The sequence below is a fragment of the Struthio camelus genome, chromosome 21 (genome assembly GCF_040807025.1).
Source record: "Struthio camelus isolate bStrCam1 chromosome 21, bStrCam1.hap1, whole genome shotgun sequence".
Lineage (NCBI taxonomy): Eukaryota > Metazoa > Chordata > Aves > Struthioniformes > Struthionidae > Struthio > Struthio camelus.
This window is the reverse complement of record NC_090962.1, coordinates 13,464,546-13,484,256: the sequence shown is the minus strand read 5'-3', so window position 1 is coordinate 13,484,256 and position 19,711 is coordinate 13,464,546. Positions and strand designations below refer to the sequence as shown.

Below are 19,711 nucleotides of genomic sequence, written 5' to 3'. Positions count from 1 at the left end.
TTTTACCCCTCTCGCTGCCCGCCAGTGTCGAGTTATGGCTGATTTCCCTCACCCAAATGTCCTGGCTGCCCCCGGCGCCAGAGAGGCCGGTCACCCTGTTGGGACAGCGGCTGCTTCCCAAGGGGGCAGGTGGCCGCAGGCACCACCAGGGTTTAACGCCTTTGCCTTTGGGTTTCGCCCGCTCTCCAGGGGCTGAGGGCACTCTGTTTCCCAGAGCCAAGGGAAAACGGGAGCATTGCTTCAGAGCCCCCCGCTTTTGGGGCGGAAATCCTGCTTTCTGCCACTGAAAGAAGACACTGCCCCTGGAGCGGCATAAAGGAGACCAGGACAGTGCAGACAAGGCCTTCCTGCAGAAAGGAAGACACTCCTGAAACGTCTTCCTCGTTTTATTCTCATTGGTACAAATCCGTGGCACCAGAAATTGTTGTTTTTCTCCGTGGTTTTTCCATGGTTTATCTCCCCCCATCGCTGCATCTCCACGGCCCGCCAAGGGCACTAAGGAAGCAATAACGTGAACCAAGGCAGGGACTGGGCAGAGATGTGGGGTGCACAACACGCCTGGCACTTCACACCTAGGTTAACCGAACCGCAAGCAGGAACACACGGCCGCGAGTGCCAAAAAGCCGTCTCCGAGTGCGTCATGTGCTAGGGCGTCATGTGCCACCACTTGAAGGAGAAGGGCTGGCGGTGGACGTTGGTGCCGCAGTGGACCTCCCCCAGGTTCTTGTGGTAGGAGGAGATGTCGTCGATGAAGCTGCACGTCAAGCCCAGGGGCTCCAGGAGGGAGCGGACGTGCCGCTCCAAGCAGCACTCCCCCTCGACGATGGGGCCGAACGGCTTGGGGATGCCCAGGTCTTGAGAGAGCACGATCATGTTGACCTGTGCAACGAACAGGATTACCTCCGGGCGGCATCGTTTTGCCCCTTCTGCGTTTGGCCCACTTGCAAAACCTTGCGATTCTGGCCGACTGGCCAGTTCGAAAGGTCTTTCGAGTCACGGCTGCATTTTCTGAGCCACATGGTGTCTCTTTCTGGGAAAAGGGGGACTGCTGGCAGAGGAGAATGTCTCGCTTCTCTGGACAATCCCAAGGGAAGATTTTGTGGGACGTTCATTGGATTTCATTGGAAGAGGGAGGTAACCTCTCCTGGCAAGAGCGGAGCAGCCATCTATCACAAGCTTAAGCCATAGATTATTTACGGGATAAAAGCAACTCGATCAGTTTTGCTCTGCCAGGCTTGCCTCTTCGTCCAAGCCCATCCATGTCCTTGGGGAGGCGAGGGTCACGGCCAGGGACTGCCTGGCTCCCTTTCCAACCCACAGCTCCAAACCCACCGGATCTACAGGATTCTTATCCCAGCTTTATTTTAAAGATGAAAAAAGGATCTGGCTAAATAAACCTCAAACCCAATAATGCTGACTTATTAAAGAAGCCAAAAGTGGTGAAGAGCCCGGTGAAGGTATTTTATCCTGCAATTTAAAAAACTCTCTCTTTCTCTTTGTGACTGCCAGCCTCGAGGTTTTAGCTGCCTGGCTCTTGCTACGGTGCAGTCACCCCTGCAGGACATCTGCTCCTGGTCCTTACCAAAACCCCTCTCTCAGCCCAACGCCCAAATCTCCCCTCCGAGTCGATGAGGACCCGAGGAGCAGAGATGCCTCTCACCATGTTTGGGAAGTACGCCGTGGCCTTGCCTTTCTTGTTCATCTTGAAGAGGGCTGGCAAATCGATGATATCGCTCTCTGTCAAGCCCAGCTCTTTTTTGAGGATGTCCCTGTTCCAGTCGATGCAGCACTGGAGCGACAGGCTTGGGGTTGGCGCGAGCTTTTGCTGAAATACAGCGCCTTTCCAGGCATCCCAGCAATGGGGCTAACGTGGGAAGCTCCGGTGGCCGGTGTGTGGGATGGCCGCGTTTGTCCCCACTGTGCTCAGACCCACAGGTTTCCCTGCCCGGGACCCCACTGATCGAATGCCTCCCTCCGTGTGATCTGCGCCTGTGGGGTTCATGCCCCCCCCCCCAACTCTGGTTATTACCTGGACGTACTGATTCTGTTGCACCATGATGTTGTTGGAAAGGACTTTGTTAATGGTGACCCGTTTGGTGTCTGTCCCGGAATAGCCTACAAATACAAATCCCCATCAGGGAAATGAAATGCCTGCTGTCAGCTTCCAGAAGCCTGGTTTGCAGTGCTTAAGAAAAGGCACAAAGACAGGAAAAGCCCAAGTTTCACATGCCAACTTCCTGACCAGGGCAGAGGTGGGAGAGGGTGGGAATAACACCTCTGGCTGAGGCTGCCAGGAGTCCCAGTAGTTAGCTTTTGGGAAAGCAGGCACTAGGGAAATGTCTGGCCATTTCTCAATATCCTAGCCTGGAGAGCATCTTGAAAGGTCGTATACTCCATCCTCCTGCCCAGGGAATAATTGGCTGCTGAATTTCTCTGCTGCCTTAGTTCCCAGCTCCATAAAGCCAGAGCTGTCGTCTCCGTATCATCCAGGTGCTGGGCGGATAAATCTGTTAAGAGGTGAGCCTCGGGACGGCTGGATCCTGGACAAATGGAAGTAATCTGAGCCCGGAGAGCTCAAGGGGCCCCTCAGAAGTGTGGATGTCTTTTCCTGATCCCATCGCAGACGGATGAATTTCATGCTAAGCAAAACTGAGATTAGAAGGTGCCCAGACTGTCTGTCCAGAGCAACCAGAACGTCACCGCTGCTCTTATGAGCTGGCTAATGCCTTGGCTGCTCACAGATGGTTTATTAGCAAACAGCTGCTCTGCCTGGGCAATAGCTGTGGTTTTAAATCAGAAATTGGGTCTCCAGTGTAGCCACTTTGAAAGAAATCAAGGCACTTGTAGCCCACCCATGGGATGGAAGGGCAGGAGAGGAAAAACTGCGCTTGGAAAACATCAGTGCCAGTTTGCAGCGCTGGTTCGGGGTGGCATGAGCGCCCACGGCTCCCACTTGTGCCTTATCCCACTTTTTCCAGCTCTTTGGATTGCACAGCCCAAGCCATTGGAGGTCTGATGGCATTTACAGTGGGCAGAGAAGCTCCTTGAGCAAAAGTCACCTCTATGCAGAGGGCTTTATCCCACCAAGCCCACTTGCTTTCTCAAAATAGGACTTGAGGGGGCTGGGTATGGCACCCAGGCTGCCTGGGTGGGCAGACATCCTGCCACAAAGAAAGGCGCATCGGACCGCAGCTTGAAGGACAACCGCTGCAAGGGTGGGAAAAGGTCCTCTTCCTCGTGCACGCATCCTGAATACCCACGCGTTGGTCAGGTGCGTGCTGCCTCTTCCTCGCTCCCGCCCTCTGGTCAGCTGCTCTGCTCCCTGGGACCGACTGCCTCATCCTACATCAAAGCTGGCCTTTAGTTTGGGGACGGAGATCAGCACGTTTCCCCCCACCTCGTTGGAGACTTGCAAAATTCCTCCAGGCTGATGAAAGCACGTCTTTGCTCTGACCCTTCGGCCTCGTTGCCCACCCCGTTCGCAGGGCTGTCCTGCTTTGGCTGCAGCTGCCAGATAATCCCCTTACCTTTGAACATGGTGGCTTTGCCCTGGCCCTCCTTCTGCTTCTCCCGAAACAGCTTGTAGCACGCCGCGGGGCTGGCCATGAGCATCCGAAATCGCTGGGGGAAACGGGAGGGAAGGTGGTCATTGCTTGCAGCAGGGGAGCACTGCGCGAGGACGGCCAGCAAGCCCAGCTCGTCAGGGCACCCAGGCTCCAAATGGTTGAGGAAAGGGGTTAACGGCAAAGGGGGCTTATTTGAAGCTGTCACATTTGCACCCCTCCCCAGGAAAGCTGCCCTGGAGGGGCTTCAGAGGCTTTTTTGGCTTCTGTGAGAAACTCTAGCTTAGACTCGAACTTAGACATTTCTGCTGTCAAGCAAGGTGGGGGGAGTCAGGGAGGGCTGAGCAAGCAAGCGATCGTGCTCTGACTTCTTAGGAGGAGAGGGCAAGAAGGCAGCACGGAGCCATGGAAAACCATGATTCATGAATTCACACGGTCCGAGTCTTGCGCGCGTCTGGCTCGCTCCCCTCCAGGAGGAGCAGCCTCCTGTCTCCAGGCTGTTGGTTTCTGATCCACTCTAGGAGTTGCTGAGCAGCTGGGAGCCCTGGCCAGCGCATGTAAATCTTGAGTCTCGTTAAGCTTCCTACGCTACGTTGGCAGGCACCTTGTTTTTCTCTCTCCTATGGAGACGTTAGCTAGGCAGGTTTCTTTCTGTGTTCACAGAGCACTTGTTTTGGGGACTTTGGAGATTGAACCCAACCAGTGGCTTGGTTGTTCAGGGTACACAAAATGAGCTGTGGGGTTTTCCCTGGAGGTATCCAAGTTAGATTAGTCACTTTGGGCTTTTCCCAGCTGCCTTTTGGAGGAACCAACCCTGAAAGCCAAACTGCCCTTTGGAGATGTCTTGAAGTGCAGCTGCACACAAAAGCCTTAGCCCATCCCTCACACAGCAAACAGAGCAGCTTCTTCTGCCCTTCCCCTTTCCCAAGACAGCAGAGACAGATTTTCACACCAGATTTGGGTTGCTGAAAGACAGGAGGCTACCACCACCCTCAGGGTAACCACTGAGCAGCACAGCCCTCACAATTCCCCCAGCCATGTGTTTCGGGATACTGCCTGCTTACCTTTGCGCCAGGACCGGGCACAAAAGTGACAAATTCGTCGACGTGGCCCACGGTCAGCCAGTCAGAGTAGAGCTCCACGGGAGACTGCACTTGCTGGGCATAGAGGAAATCCCTCACCACTTTAGTCATTCTCCTCCCTGCAGATCTGGTGGCAAAATGCCCCCGAAAAGAGGGAATAAGGGAAAAACTTATGCATATATCCATGCACACATGAATGACTATCGAGAGGAAAGAAGGGTGAGGTGGAGAAGGGAGTGAATGTGAAGGCAGAGATTTAGCGCTGGGGCTGGGCGCTCCCAGGTGCACCCACTCCACAGGAGAACAACAGATTGGCGCCTGGCCAGCCAACTGTTGATTAAGGCCCTCGACACAATTTTTTGCGTGGCGTTTAGGGCCGCATTTGCTGTTCCTTTGCTCCCAAACACGTAGGTTTTCCATCTGTCTTACATGGGGAAGCTGCTTCCGATGAGGATCCTCCCCAGGGGATATTCCTTCCCACCGACGGTCACCGGTGGGCTGACCTCCAGGTTCCCAAAAGAGTCGAGACTGGTGACAACCTCAAACAGGGGCTCTCTGGTCACATAGCCGAAGTCTGGGCCCTGGGAAAAGAGAGACTGCTGAGGGTTTTGTCCCAAATTCCCCCCTCTTTGAGGTCCATAGAGATGTAGATAGATGTCCATAGATTGCTCCTGGCCTTTCTGTGCAGATGCTACAGCGGGAGGGAAAGGGGCTGTTTTTCAAGGCGTCCTGGTTAAGTTAGTGGGGAATGGCACGGGATGGGTTATGGGAAAAGACTGCGAAATGACCCTTGGGCATGCGCCCCAGTCATTCCCCTGGCCCTGAGGCTTTGGCAGCACAGGCAGTGCAAGACCTCTTCTCCCCTGTGGGATGGATCTGTGCTCGCTGCATCTGGGGCTACACCCACTTCCCAGGCAGAAATCCAGCTGAGTCCCTGTCATATCCGTGAGGCCACACAGCCACTGGGGATGCATGGATGAGTTTTAGCTCCTGGAGCGAGGCTCTGCCCCAGTCACCTCTTCTGTTGCAGCAGGGCTGCACCTCGGCTGGTCAGTGGTTGTTTTGCAAGGTCACGGGCTCCCACCCACAGGGAAACGATCGGGGGCCTCGTTTGGCACGCCAGACCTCCTGGCAGCTGCGCAAGCGGGTGGGAAGGTGGCTAGTCTCTCTGGCAACCAGAACCGTTTGCAGGAAAAATTCAGACATGCAAAACATTCCTCCTGCTGGGCTCAGATCTGCTCCAGGGGGTAAAAATATCAAGAGCAAAAGCCATCTCTGGGCAAGGGCCAGCCTCTGGAGACAAAGAGGCAGCCCTAGTCTGAATGCCTCTGAGGAAGAAAGCCTCTGAGTCAGCCGGTCTCAGTAATAGAAGGCAAATGCCAGGCACAGAGCTGGAGCACTGAGCCAGAGATAGATCTCCTCTGGCATCCCGCAGCCAACAGTTAAGTGTCCAAGTTAAGCTAATTATTTAGGTGATGGGGTAGCCTCGAAGCTGAAAGTCTAGATGGCTCATGTCAAGTGAGAGCTTGAACTCAGCCCCGGAGGGTAAATCCACCCTAGGAATAAGAACCTCCTGAAGGGCTATACTTCACTTAAATCCAATTTAAGCCTGATTTTGAGGACTTAGTATACCTGGGATTTAAGGTGCTATTCATGCAGAGGTCGTTAACCCTTTGTGCTGTGGTTGTGACATGCCGGACTCGAATGCAGGAGGGAATGATGAAATATTAAAAAAGCAAGGCAAAGCCAACTGCCAGCAGCAGGACAAAAACCTTGCATTAGTTCTGCAGGGATCCAGGACATAAACACAGTCTCTGGGAAACTACAGGCTGTCCTTGTTCATTCTGATTTAAGTCAGCATGGTTTTGAAGCTCATGACAGTGCGATGCAGCCACTTGAACAAGATCAAATACCTCCTGATCTTTTCTCATTAAATCTCACTTATTAGTGTTGCATTTCCTTAGGGGTGAAGCATCTGGCCGAATGCTTCGATTAACACTGATTTCTCCAGGCTGCATCCTCGAACGGCTCTCTTTAGGCACTGACATGACAGTGTTTTCTTTTCTGTAAGAGGGTATGCTCCTGTCGCGTTTATCTCTCCGTGGGCGTCCACCCTGCGTACTGTGCGCACTCTGGCAAAGCAAACGTGTGATCCTGTGAATTCTCAGTGTGAAAACTGTGAAGTCCGGCTTAATGCAGGTGTGATGGTGCTCAGGGCAAAAGCCTCAGTGTCATCCTGGGGCTGGAGAGATGCAGCGGAGAGAGGGGAGCTGCAGGGACGCAGTAAAGGAAGAGAAGCGCCCAGCTTAGTGAAAACGAGGGGAGGGCACCCGAGGGTGCACAATTAAGAACTAGAAGTTTGCTTTTTTCATCGAGTGTGTTTGGAGAAGCTGGGAGCTGCCAGTTCCACCCCCCTCTGTTCCCTGCACATCTCTGAGGCTTTTTCTCCGTCGTGCTATGATGTAGCCACAGAACAAAGAGCTTGTTCATGCAAAGCAAACACAGCTGTAGCAGACAGGATGCTCTGCCATCCCCCCATTCTGGGGCAAATCCTGGCAAGTCAGGGGTTCCCACCTAGTAGAAAACCAGGGCAGCTCTGCTATGCGGGGATGTGACAGGATGCAGTGGGGCTGCCTTTCTCCAAGGCTTTCCATGCGTTTTCGGGGGCATGTTTGGAGGATGGCTGGGGGTCAGAGATCCTTTCCCGGGAGGCTCACGGACGCTGTGGGAGGGACTGAGCGTCTAACACCTGCTCTCAGCCTATTTCCATTTAATAAGCGGCAGAGCCAGAAGGGTTTCGATTGTCACATCACTGTCATGTTCCTCCCTAGTGCTGCTTCAGCCCAGGTTTGCGGGTAGCATCCAAGTCCTATCAGTTCCAGATTGACTTTGAGGGGCTAATTCCCTCCCGTCTCTTTTTTCGCCTCGCTCAGGGTCCCAGAGGCTTAGAGCTTTGCTGCGGGAGAGGAGGACCCGTGTATGTGCTGTGTTTGGCTAAATTGTCCTAGCTGGAAAATGAGATTGGAAAGATAGTGGGGATTAGGGGAGGATTCAAAGCAGAAGATTGGAATATAATATGTTAGCAGCTCCAAAGGCTGAAATTGCTTCTCTAAATATGAAGCAAAGCAATTCCTAAAGAGGGCAGATACGAGTAGTTGCCTGACTTACTTGTAAAGGAGCAGATCAGCATGCTATTCTCATCCTGCCTGACGAATCCAGGACTGCATGTACTCATTTCAGGCATGATAAAAGATGTATTTCAACACTTTTGAAAGCAATTAACCTTCCCCAAACCGATACGCAGCAAAAAAGTGAGCTGCTGATGTTAAAATGCCAACGCACTACCCTCTTCTCTAGTTACTGCCGGGGAAAAGGGATAGACTGAGGCTGCCGTGAGGACGGACAGAGTCCCCTCGAGGGCCTGTGGCTCTTTGGACGGGGCATTAAGACACGGGGGTCCTTCGCTAGGACGGGAGCCAGCCGCCGGGCTGCCTGCCGCTCTCTGCTGGGAGCTGTCAGGCGGTGAGTGGGCCCCGCAGGAGCCATCTGTTGTGATGCTGGATGGGTCTGGCTGGGTTTATGGGGTCAGAGAGTTCACAGCTACCTGAGCATCTCCTGCCTTTTCTGTCCTGGGTAAAGGAAACAACACAGATGGTGTAATATGCAGGTCTCCATCACTACATTTGACGAGGCTGTGTGGTTTAATGACGCTGGAGGCTAGACTCCAGCTTGGCGAAGTCTCATAGTCAAAGGTTTGGCCTTGAAGCCCTCTTCTGTCCATGCTTGTCTTCACTGGGCTCTCCCAAAACGTGCCGGTCAGGGACACTGCTCTCCTAGGCAGCTTGCTTTGCACACCCTTCCTATGCTGGCCCTTTGCATTTGCCAGAGAAGCCGTATAGGCATTTGTTGGCAGTTGGCTGCATCTTTTGAGTAAGTAAATTACCTCCTCTTATGCTTTCCTTTCCTCTCCCGCTCAAGAGCTGAAGCATATTCATGGGTGCAGAAGAGGAAAGGAAAAACCAGCTCACGGCTCAAAAATTTGGTGTCAAGAAATTCACCCTGTCCCAGAGTTTGGCAGAAGTCCTTCTTCTACAGACAGGTGAACTCCTTCCCAGCCCCTCTTATCCTGGGGCCTCTGGATTAAAGGTGTGGAGAAATCGGAGGTTTCCGAGACAGGCTGGACACAGCCTGGGCTCCTGGGGCAACACAAGAGAGAGCGACTGCCTGCGGAGGGGCCAGCCTGCTCTTACCAGCAGCTCCTTGATGGGGAAATCCTTCAGCCCTCCATCTCGGGGGGAATCCAGCACCACCGGGAAGCCTTTGTGGGGAGCGTGGATGTAGCCAAACTCAATTTCATCCTAAAAGGCAGAGGGAAAGCCAGACATTGCATAGTTGCAGAGAGGAAAGGCAGCCCCTCTGCAGGGCTCGGCTTTAGAGGAGGGTTTTGCTGGGCAGTGGCCCTGCCTGGCCCCCTCTGCTGCCTCCGTACCTGCATCCAGCGATCCCCACGGTTCAGGTAGCCATAGCAAACCTTCAGCTGGCAGCCGGCTTTGTCCACTAGGTTCTTTATCTCCTTGAGGAAGAGGTAATTGTCCTTCACGCTGGGAAGGCGAAAGGTGAGAGGGAAGTGGTTGAAGGGGTGTTGGCAGATGGGTACTCGCGCCCAGCCAGTTGCCTTCCCCCCTGCCCATCGCCTCCCCAACAGATGGGGCAGATACCCAGGCTCTGGCCGCCGTGTCTCGGTGACCCAGGAAACGGCCCTCGTAACGGCCCCTAGGTCTGTGCCAGCCCAGGCACTGCTGCACAGTGGTTTGCGGCCCTGTTTTGGGCACCTCGGCTTTTGTGGCTCATATCTCTGCAATCAGAAAAGTGTTGCATGATTTCCTATATCGTGAGGGGATTTCCACTGTCTTGTGAACCAGCTGGCTGAATCCAGCCCAGCTGAGCCCTCAGTACATAGCTTCAGTCAGCGGTGAGACTCTCACCGTTGTGTCTGGGAAGGACAAGAGTCCACAACGGGCAGCTGGGAGGGTGCTAGGGCTGCTAACAGGGTGCCCGTCCTTCCACGAAGCCCGGCGCGTGTTAGCTAGCCCCCCAAGGAGAACAAGGAGGTGTGAGGCTGGGGTGGACCGATGCGGCTGCCAAGGCATCCTCCGTTGGCCCTTACCTGCAGACGAAAACGTTCACTGGCGCCAGCGTGTTGGGAGTCATGATCCACGGCGCTATCCTGAACACCACGGTGTCGGTGAAAATCGGCGTGTGGGGGATACCCTGCAGGGAGGAACCGGGGGTGCCACGAACATGCTGAGAAGTGGGCAGAGCTCAGCGGCAGCGGGGCTGTTAGCGGAGGAGGGCAGCAACAGCTACGTGCACCGGCAGTGGGGCCCAGGAGGGCCAACGGTCACGGCAGCCAAGGTCTGCTGCGCTCTGAGCTCCCGCAGCCGAGGCTGGCTGAGGTGTAATGAATTCCCCCGCGGTTTTAGCTTGTCTTATTATTCCCTCTAATCCAGAGCTATAGACTGCAGCATCCTGGGAACTGGGGAGCGTTGCCCTTCTTGCTGTCACCTTTATTGCACTTTATGGCATAACAGCGAGCCCAGGCTGGCTGGGTGAGAGCTCGGTGCCAGCAGATCGGCCGGCCCCCGAGACCTGCTTTGCCCCCACGGCCGGGGCAGGTATGCGGAGCATCCCTGCATCCCTATGCCTGGCTGGGATGGAAGCAGGCCAGGGGAATCGCCTGAATTTACAGCAGGGCAGAAATGCTAATTGCATATCACTTTGCACTGAGGTGAGGGCTAAAGAGCTATATAAGGCAGCAGGGAACCCTGGCCTGCAGGCCTATCTACAAGCTGGGAAGTTTTAGAAAGGTATTGGTCTCCATTTACCACTATGCCACCGACGTACCTTACCTGTGAGGTCATTTTTGAGTTAAGGTAACAGCTACTCTATGCCCTTTGGCTGCATGACTCTCCATGCATTCCCCATCCCCTTCGTCCACTGCCCTCGAGCCGTTGCGGCCTCCCATCAAATGCCCCTTCCCTGGGTGCCTGCAGACCTCGGCCAGGGACTCCAGGAGGCTGACGTGGATGGAGACGAGCCCGGGGAAGCTGTCATCAGGGAAGCGGAGTCCCTCGACGAAGAACTCCAGCTCCGCAAGGCCACCCGCGTACTGCACGGCGTGGTACAGCTTCCTCCTGCCCAGGATGTGGATGTAGCGCTGCCCGAAGAAGGGATCTGGGAAAAAAGGGAGTGTTCAGGATGGGCTCGCATAGCTGTCGTTCCCCAAATTTCAGTGGTGGCCTGAAACTCGTTTCACGTGTTCGCATCCCCGGAGATGAGGTATCACAGCCCCTCTGTGCTGGAGCTGTTTCTCTTCTGCTGCTGGATGTATCGTCTGCCCAACAGAAAAATCTTAACACTAGCTCCATCTCTTGCAATTTTGCAATCACACGGCAAGGGCAAAGCATCCCAGATCCTTTCTTTCCCTGGAGCCACTGTTAAAAGACATTTTTCACAGGACGTCTGCCCTTGCAGACCCCCGACCTTGGCGGCCGGGGGTAGCAATGCCTGCAGACTCCTAGGTGACAGGCTGAGACTTGAGACCAGTCGCTCGCTCGGCTCCTGGATGCTTTCCTGATTAATTCAGTGGGGTGGCTGGGTGCCCAGTCCAGCGTGCTGTCATCTGAGCTAAGGGAGCGAGCGCTGAGCAAGCTTGCCAGGCCACAGTCTTGGGTTTCAGCTGGGGGAGGTGGATTTGTGGTGCCCTGGAGGGCTGGGATGGGATCTGGCAGTGAGGAGCTGCCGTCTGAAATGCTCTCTGCATCCCGAGGGAGAGAGGGATGGGCTGTGCATGCCTCTTCCAGGCTTCCCCAAAGCGATGGATCTAGTCTGGCACCACTGGATGTGGCGATGGGGGCCCCACAGGTGTCTTTGTGATGCTATTTTAACCTACTAAGCCCACGATGTTAATCAACGCTTTCTGTGATGCTCGTAAAAGCTAAAGGGATGTGGCAGGCCCTGCTTCCCAGGTGGGCTCTGTGCTTTCAGCTCTGTCAAAGCTAAACCGCTGCCCTGCTCCCCTGGGAAGGCAGTGGTTTGCTGCCGGTTTCTGCACAAGGGTGTTTAGGCAGCTCCAAGGGCGCCGGCCTCCTCCTGCCCCTTAAGCATCCAATTTTTCAGGCTGCCAGCGTCTGCCATCCTCCAGAGGAAACTGATCCCCTCTGACGGCCCAGCTGGCGTGTCTCTGGGCCCGCGCGGGAGGGGATGGAGGGCAAAGGCTCGGGATCTCGGTAGGATTTCTGGTGCTAGTCTAGTCCCTCTCCCTGCTGCTACGCACATGTGACGAAACGCACGCCTTCCTGCTCCTCTCCTGGGGAACCCCTCACAGATAAGGGTTGTGCCACCCAGGGGAGCTGCGAGTCCCAACACAGCCAGCATCACCCTTCTGAAAGTGCCGATTTTCTATTGCATTGCCAAGCTCTGCCTGTTGGTGCAGCAAGGTTGTCTAGCGGATAAAGCAGCTGGTGGTTGGGGCACTTGCTTTTGTTTTTTCGCTACTGCTTTGCTGGATGGCCGTGAACAAATCACTTGACTGCCCCACACCTCTGCTTGCTACTCTCCAGAGTTTTTCGATCTCTCTGGCTCTGAGTGTTGCTGACCAGCCAAAGTGCATTAAAGCTGGCAAGTATTTTCTGAAAGGTTATTTCTCCATCTCATCTCTGTCACTACCCGCTGGGCCCTACAACTGCAGGGACTTAGGTAGTCGCCCAGACCTCGTTTCCGTAGGGAACCAGGCGAAGACGCCTGCCTCCCTGGTGCTGCTAGGAGCAGAGGCAGGAACTGACTGAGAAGGGAGAACATTCAAGCCTGGAAGAGTTGGTGCGGTTGCTAGAGAAACTGCCCATCACGGCCGGATAAGGGCTGCCAAGGACGCAATTTGCTTCAGAAGCCCGTTTTTGAGAGCACAGAAAGGGCAAGGTCAGAGGCAAAAAGAAAAGAGCTTATGGAGAGAATAAAAGCATCCTGAACTCGGGGAAGGGGCAGAAAAAGAGGCGAGAAAGGACTTACTCTGCACATAAAAGACCCCGACTTTGTCAGAGTCCGAGACGGGAATGTAGAGAACAATTTCATATCCCCGGGGGAGCCTCTGCGGGCCTTCAGTCCTCAAGACCATCCGAGACATGTCCAGCAAATCTGGGGTTTTAAACACAAGTGAAGTCAGGGCAGCCCAATCCCTCCCTGCTCACCCCAAAGCCAGATGCCTGCTTTTCACGCTGCAGGGACCAGGTCCATTTGTCAGCTCACGATTAAACACCCTGCAGGGGTTACACCACGCAGCTCTGACCAGGTTGCGTGCTTCCTCCCCAGGCCTGGCCAGGCTCGTGCTCGTGCTTTGAAAGCGTCCTTTTCCCACAGCCCGTTCCTGGCATCACAAAGCTGATGGGCGCCAGCTTTTGTGTGTGTGTGTGCGTGTGTGTTTTTTTTTTTTTTCTTCCAGGAACAGATGGGTATTCCTGGCTGCCGGCCCTACAACTCTATCCTAGCTCCGAGGTTTGGGCCATTCTTTCCCATTTCTCTGTCATCCGCATGAAGCATCCCTAGGCCAAGCTCTGCTATCTGTGGCACCTTCGTGACCTCCGCTGCTTTTTTGACTGTGCTTTATGCCCCTGCCAGACCTCAGGGGAGGCAATTAGCTTGCACTGCACAAAAAAGAGGATGGGAGCATGATCCTGCACAGGAAGCTTGCTCAGCAATTTGGCTTCGGGAAGCATGAGTCAGAGCAGTGATCAGCCCATGGACAACCAGTTCCTAAGCAAAATTTAATTTCCAAAAAGATCAAGCCTGGCTCAGGGAGAGGGACCAAGGATTGAAAGAGCGTTTTTGCATTGCTCGTTTTTGAAGCAGAGCCTCTGAGGGATGCTGATGGGCCTGCATGGCTCTGCAGACGTAGATTTACCAAGTGCACAGGTGACTTTTTAAAACTTAGTGATACACAAATAATGTGAGATTTTCTATTTTTTGTAAGGATAGGCTCTCTAGCTCCAATACTGAAGCAGTTTTCCAGTTCACTAGATGCTGAAAAGCAAAACGGAGCTATTTCAACCAGCAGGGACCAAAAGGATGTGGAAGTTGCATTAACAATGTAAAATGTTAACATTTGTCTACTAAATCTAAGATACGCAATTTAGACTGTAAACATTGTCTCCTGTCTTGCTGACCCATGGTGTTATCAGCAACTGCGGAATGAAAATATCCCCCAGGGCTTTTAGCCTGGCCGTGAAGAATCAGGGTTGGGGAGGGCGAAGGGGCCATGTACCTTCTTTGCTGAATACTCTTTCGTCATCGCAGTCCAGCGCGGGAATAAAAGGGCTTTCCTTGTCGCAGTTCACAAGCAGGATGGCCCCATGCCCATCTGGGCCCCAAGTCCAGGTTGCCTAAAATACACTGCCTTGGCTTAGCAAGTGCCCAGGGACCGTGGCAGTTGTCACAGACCCGGGACGTGCTGGGCACCAGCAACGTGACCCAGGAAGAGCGGCCAGACCCGTGTCTGGGCTCAGGCTTCCTTTCTGCGTGCAAAAGGCCGGGTTTGCCCATGGGCTTGGCAAGAGCATTAGCTCCCGGGTTGTTTTTGGTGCTCTGGTTTCATGGATTTCCCCCTTGACAGCGGGAAGGGGGAAATCTCTGCTTGTCCTGCACGGGCAGAGATGGGGACAGGCAGAACAAGAGGGGGCTGTTCCTATTTTGCTCCTGCAAAGCTCTGGGCTCCCTAACTTTCTATCCATGTTGGGAAGGCAGAGGCTGAATTACCTTGTTGGGGTTGTTCTTTTCCACCACTCCGTCCCGATCTGCATCGACGTCCAGAGAGATCCCTGGGAACACAAACACACGCAGTCAAGCCTTTCTCCAGCCCCAGCTAAGGCAGGTTTTGACAGGCAATGCAGCTCTGAGCGGGGCCGAGGCATCTGCTAGGGACTTCTGCAGAGCGGGATGCCTCTCCTCCTCTGGCAGAAATCACCAGGAACAAGTCTGGAGGTGACATGGGAGCTGGCGATGGACCTGCACTGGGAGAAATGAGTCTGGTGCTGCTGGGAGCCAGCACAAGAGGTTTTGAGGCTGGTGGAGAAATGTCAGCGGGCTTTGGGTTTTGACTGGCTGAGGTTTTGCCATGACCTTTGGAGAAGCAGTTGTTGCTGCGGCTTTGCAGAGTTTGTTGCATGCAAGAGTCTGTCTGGCCCGGCTCTGACCTGACAAATCTGAGCTTGTCTCTGCTTCCGCGTTACGGGCCCTGCTCAGAGCAGATGGCCTGAGTTCCTCTGTTAAACGAAGCAGTTAATATTCATGCTCTAGATATTACCTAGGCCCAGGAAAAACACACAGTGCAGGTTGGTTTATTTTCAGGATTTGGGCCAGTCCCAATATTCACTCTGCTGAGAGCACCTGAGATCACAGTGCTGCGTTTCTCTGGCCCTCCGCTGCTTCCCTCCAGACACGCTGCTGCCTTGGCGACACACTTAGATGTTTTCCATTGCACTGAGGTATGGGAGCGAAGTGGATTGGGTTTCCAGGCGTGTTTCAAGGCATCATATGAGACAGCCTGGTTGGTGCAGAAGCTGTTTTGTCGCTAAGACAGTGGGAAGAACAACTCGCTAAACTATACAGTTTCTTTCAAGCAAGTATTATCAAAGGAAAGGGATTGAAGAGTTTAACTCTCAAAGTATCTCCCACGGACCTCCGCACAAGGACTTGCTCCCACATTGCCCTGCTAAGCCCTCAGAGGTGACCAAAATGGACTTTGCTGGGGCATTTTCTGAGGGAGCAACAAGATCCTTCTGGTACTGTCGGCATTTGCTGTTGGCTCTCCCTGTGCGCAGAGCCTCCCAGGTCATGCTGCTTGCTTTGCTCCCGAAGGATGGGATTTTCGCAGCTCTGCAAGCGGGCAAAGAGGGATTGCAGCTCTGGCTGTGCCGTTGCAAAAGCACTCGTACTCACCGATGCCTGTGAGAAAGACCCCAGCTTGGTCAATGGGCTGTCCTTCTTCCTCTCCATAATAGCTCACGGTGACCTGGAAATACCCAAACACACATGAGTAGCAAGGGCAGGATGACAGCGCCCGGTGCCTGTGGGCAGGGGAGCGATGCTTCGGTCCGTGGGAACCTGGCGAAGGAAAGAGGCTGTCTAGACCCCCAGCACCCCGCTTTTCACCTTGTTGTCATTGACCTCCATGCTGGCTTTGCTCATGCTGAGTCTCAGGACCGTCCCCTTGTCGAGAGGCCACCGTGGCCCCCCGTTCCCCGGCGCCACCTCCACTTGCTCCCCGGTGATGACCTCCACATTGACCGCCTCCGTGTGCTTCAGGCTGAAGGAGACCGCACCGGCCGGAGCCGCTCTGCAAAGAAGTTTTCAGAGACCGGCGCTCAGCTGAGGCAGTCCCAAACTTGCTGAAATTCGGAGACCAGCAGGCACCCAGCACTGTGCTATGGCAAGGATGAGGTTTCACCTTGGCTTGCAGCGGTGCCATGAGCAACCCAAAATGCTCAGTTCCCAGAGCAATTACTCTCCCTCCTCGAGACAAAACCAAGACCAGGCATGCTGGCATCTCCACGCTCGCCACCAATTCCTTTCTACCTTCCTGTCCTTTCAGAAAGCTGCATGTAACTATCACTGCCTGGGAAAGTTTTATGGCAGAACATGCTATTTTGGAAGAATGAACCTATTTTGCCGACACTGGGCTTTTTAGCTTATAAAAAATGAGATTGCAGTCTATTACAATTACAGGCTAAGCATCTAGCCCTGCTGGAACAAAAGAGCTTGTTTTTTTGTTTTGAAGTTCATTTCAATCCAGAAATATCTGTTTATTTTTAAACTGAGTCAAACCCAGTATTTAATAAGTTACCATGAGAGCGTTTCAACTGAGCTGAAAGCTTTTACCATAGGAAATTCAAATTTAGGGGTGATTTGTCCGAGCTAGATATAGCAAGTATTGCACCACTCGCAGCGTGACCTACCCTTGCCTTTCTCGAGCCGCTCAGCAGGTCTCCCTTGCCTCTCTTGGCTCCCTGTCCCTCGTTTCCCTTTGTTTCCAGGGTCATTATTTTGGGGCCGCTTACATTTCGCAAGGTCCGGCCTCACTTGGAGCGTCGGCCTCTCCAGCACGTGTGCGGCCAGCCCCGTGGCTGTGGCGCTGACACCCGAGAGCACCCGCCGTATCACCGTTACAACATCCTTTACTGGGCTGCTGGATGCTGGTGGCCCCATGCTGCGCGGGCACGGCTGTAAAACCCTGAGCCAGTGGCATCAGGGGAAAGAGGAAATCTGAGCGCTTGCTTGATGCTATCTGGGCATTTCTTAAGTTGTTAAATTGCATTTAATTAGGCGTGCAAAACTGGTTTGGTTTCCTTCTTTCTGGGGTTTAGGAATCCCACCGGGAGGAGATTTGACCTGGAGAGAAGACGGATGAGCTGTAACTGGGCTGTATTTGTCCTGAGCATCAAGGGTGAGATAATAAGCATAAGCAGCTAGGTGAGGACCGGCACTGCCTATGACTGATTGGAACAAAGTATTTAAACACAATGTTTTTTTCTTTTGGGGAACAACTGTCTTGGGCTGTTCTGAAGTGCAATGTTATATTTGGTTTTATGGGCGTGGAGTTTATGTTGTGGTTACTTGCACGCTCTTTCAGGATGCAGCTTGTCACCGGGTCTTGTTTTCCCCTCGTCTCCCAGTGCTCCCAGCTGCATCCCCTCCTTTGCCATCTGTCCCCATGGTCTCCTGCTCTTTCCTTCCATGTCCCAACCCTGCTTGTTCCTCCGGTCTCTGAATTCCCAAGTGAATATTGTTTGGTAACTGGGTCTGTTGACCACGGATGGATGAAGCCGCATTTGGAGACCGTGGGTAAATACTTTGTGTTGCACAAACGCTGACACCTGAGACTCTTTGCTGGGACTCGCGCAGATTTACCAAACCCAGGAAAGAATTTGCCCGCTCCTCTGAGAGAGCTTGCACCGACAGCGCGAGTCTGTCGTAGATTAAGAGAGCGAAAGGCCAGGGCTCGCTGCTGGCAACGTAGGCAGGGCATGTCCCGGCTTGGAGCGCAGGCAGCTAAACACCTCATCTCCCTCCTGGATGATGTCCACCAGCCAGCCAAGGCTTTTCAGGAACAGTTTTGCAACAGCCCGGCACAATCTAGGAATCCCGGGTCTCTTCAAATAAAGCCCCGGGATGCCGCAGGGGTCGCAGACATTAGTGCCGCAGAAGGACTCGGAGCAAGGCACAGTCCTGCTTGGAAACGTCAAATGGGGTAGGAATCATTCGGACATGGTCTTAGCCCTACAGAGGAGCTGGATCTCTCTGCAGAGGGCAAAGCATTTCCCTTAATGCGGGGTCAGACCAGCCTGAATAGCTGCATCTTCTCCTGGCCAGCAGGTTGGAGGTTCCCTCCTGAAAACCAAAAGCTGCGTGCAGACAGGTCCCAGGGCCAAAACCCGCTGGGAACGTACTGATTTTCCAGCGAGGGCATGCCACGTGCTGTAAATCGAGGCTGTTTCCTTGGGGAACTGTATTAAATTGCAAGATTTTAACAGCCTGCCCTTGGCAGGGTTGGGTCCCCGTGCGGCGCAGGGGGCTTCAGCCCCTGTGGACCTGCCATGAGCATGCCGATGCCTCCCAAACCACCTGGGAAAGCAGGGCTGCAGGATTAAATCTCTTCTCACGCCTGTGAATTGAGGCAGGGGAGTCTCTCCTGGGATGGAGACACGGCATGGGGGGATGTGTGGCAGTGACCTGGCTTCAGGAGGCACAGGAGGGGGGCTATTTCAGCTTCTCCACCCTCTCGTCGCCCCCAAAAACATTTCTGGGGGCTCCTGAAGAAGGGATATGCAGGGGTTTGGGAGCTGGGCAACAGGCCAACCTGCAGATTGGGGGAGCAGAAGGAAAAAAAGGGTGGGGGGGTTACAGAGGAAGGGGTGAAGGCATGGGGGAAAAGGTGCAGAAGGGGAGGGAGAAGGAAGAGTTAACGTGTCCGACTCACCCGTAGACATCGGTGGAGATCTGGGTGCCCAGCACGCACAGGGCCTCGATGCGGCTCCCGTACTGGAGCCGGAGGGTGCGGTCCCGCAGCATCTTGCCACCCCCACAGCCCAGACGCCCTGACGATGGGCACACGCGCCCCTCGCACCTGCTCCAGGTGGGACTGAGCCCAGGGCAGCACCCTGCCTGGGTTCCTCCTCCCTCCTCCATACCCCGGCACGCCTCCCAGCTCCTCTTCCTCTTCCTCTACTGGACCCACAGAAAGTCAATCATCCTTCCTGGGGGGCCAGGCCCTCCCTTGAATTTGGGACAACTCCTTTGCAGGCCCCTTTGCCCCCCCACCCCGCTGGCCCGAAGGGAGAGGGCTGTTGGATTGGACCCTCTAACGCCGCATGAAAATGATCTCAGAGGCTTGGGAGGGAGGGATGGAGAGGGAGGACGGCTGGCCCGAGGCCCGGCCAGCTCCGAGTCCTTTGCAAGGAGCTCCCCCAGCTGTCCCTAACTCCGTCCCCAACTCCCCGTCGCCCCCGGGTCCAGCACAGCGGCCGGCCGGGGGCCGTGTCATCGCGGCAGCCCAACCCCAAACCTCAAACCGAAAGGAGAAGTCAGGAGGGGAGGCGGATGCGGAGATGGCCTCGGGGTGTTTTTGCAGCGCCGCCGGTGGGGCTTGGAGTTTTGGCTGGTGTCTGCGATCGTGGGGTATTCGATACCTCTCGCGCTGCCCTGGCCGCGGCAATTTTCTGTTGTCTAGGGAAAGCCTCTAGCTGCTCTTTGGAAGAAGAGGCAAACTTTCCAAGTCCTCAGGCTAGCAGGACACTCCTTTCTTCCCTGCTTATTTTCGAAGGGAAGCTGGGGAATGAGCTGCCTTTGCTTATGCTAAAAAGGGGAAGGTGGAGGTATTTTTATACAATGAACATGCTGTTTTGCTGCCCTGGTAATGCAGCAGTTCGTGTTGGGAGCAATTGCTGCCCATGCAAGCGTTTGCATTGTTTTTTAATATGAAGCTAAATATCCATTGTAAAAACCAAACCTTCTTCCTCA

At 54.3% G+C, this 19,711-nt stretch overlaps 1 protein-coding gene across 1 annotated transcript; it reads right to left on the bottom strand.

The window, feature by feature from the left end:
* Positions 1–344: 344 nt before the first annotated feature.
* On the bottom strand, positions 345–19,233 carry LOC104149129 (protein-arginine deiminase type-2). The gene is made up of 16 exons (XM_009682609.2): positions 18,672–19,233; positions 15,848–16,031; positions 15,635–15,707; positions 14,453–14,514; positions 13,962–14,079; positions 12,713–12,838; positions 10,701–10,879; positions 9,813–9,916; positions 9,135–9,246; positions 8,896–9,003; positions 5,075–5,226; positions 4,628–4,772; positions 3,528–3,621; positions 2,030–2,115; positions 1,661–1,789; positions 345–879 (listed from the first exon to the last, which is right to left on the bottom strand). Exons 1-16 carry the CDS (start codon positions 18,878–18,880, stop codon positions 646–648), a joined length of 2,115 nt encoding a protein of 704 aa, XP_009680904.2. The 5' UTR covers positions 18,881–19,233; the 3' UTR covers positions 345–645.
* Positions 19,234–19,711: the final 478 nt, after the last annotated feature.

Bases quoted from the DNA above. Each gene is read 5' to 3' on its own strand.
- LOC104149129 (XM_009682609.2), bottom strand. From the start codon at position 18,880: ATGGAGGAGGGAGGAGGAACCCAGGCAGGGTGCTGCCCTGGGCTCAGT. The intron at 12,839-13,961 runs GTACATGGCCCC...TTAAAACCCCAG, and splicing joins AAGAGTATTCAGCAAAGAAG to ATTTGCTGGACATGTCTCGG. The intron at 9,917-10,700 runs GTCTGCAGGCAC...TCCTCCCTGCAG, and splicing joins TCCTGGAGTCCCTGGCCGAG to GGTATCCCCCACACGCCGAT.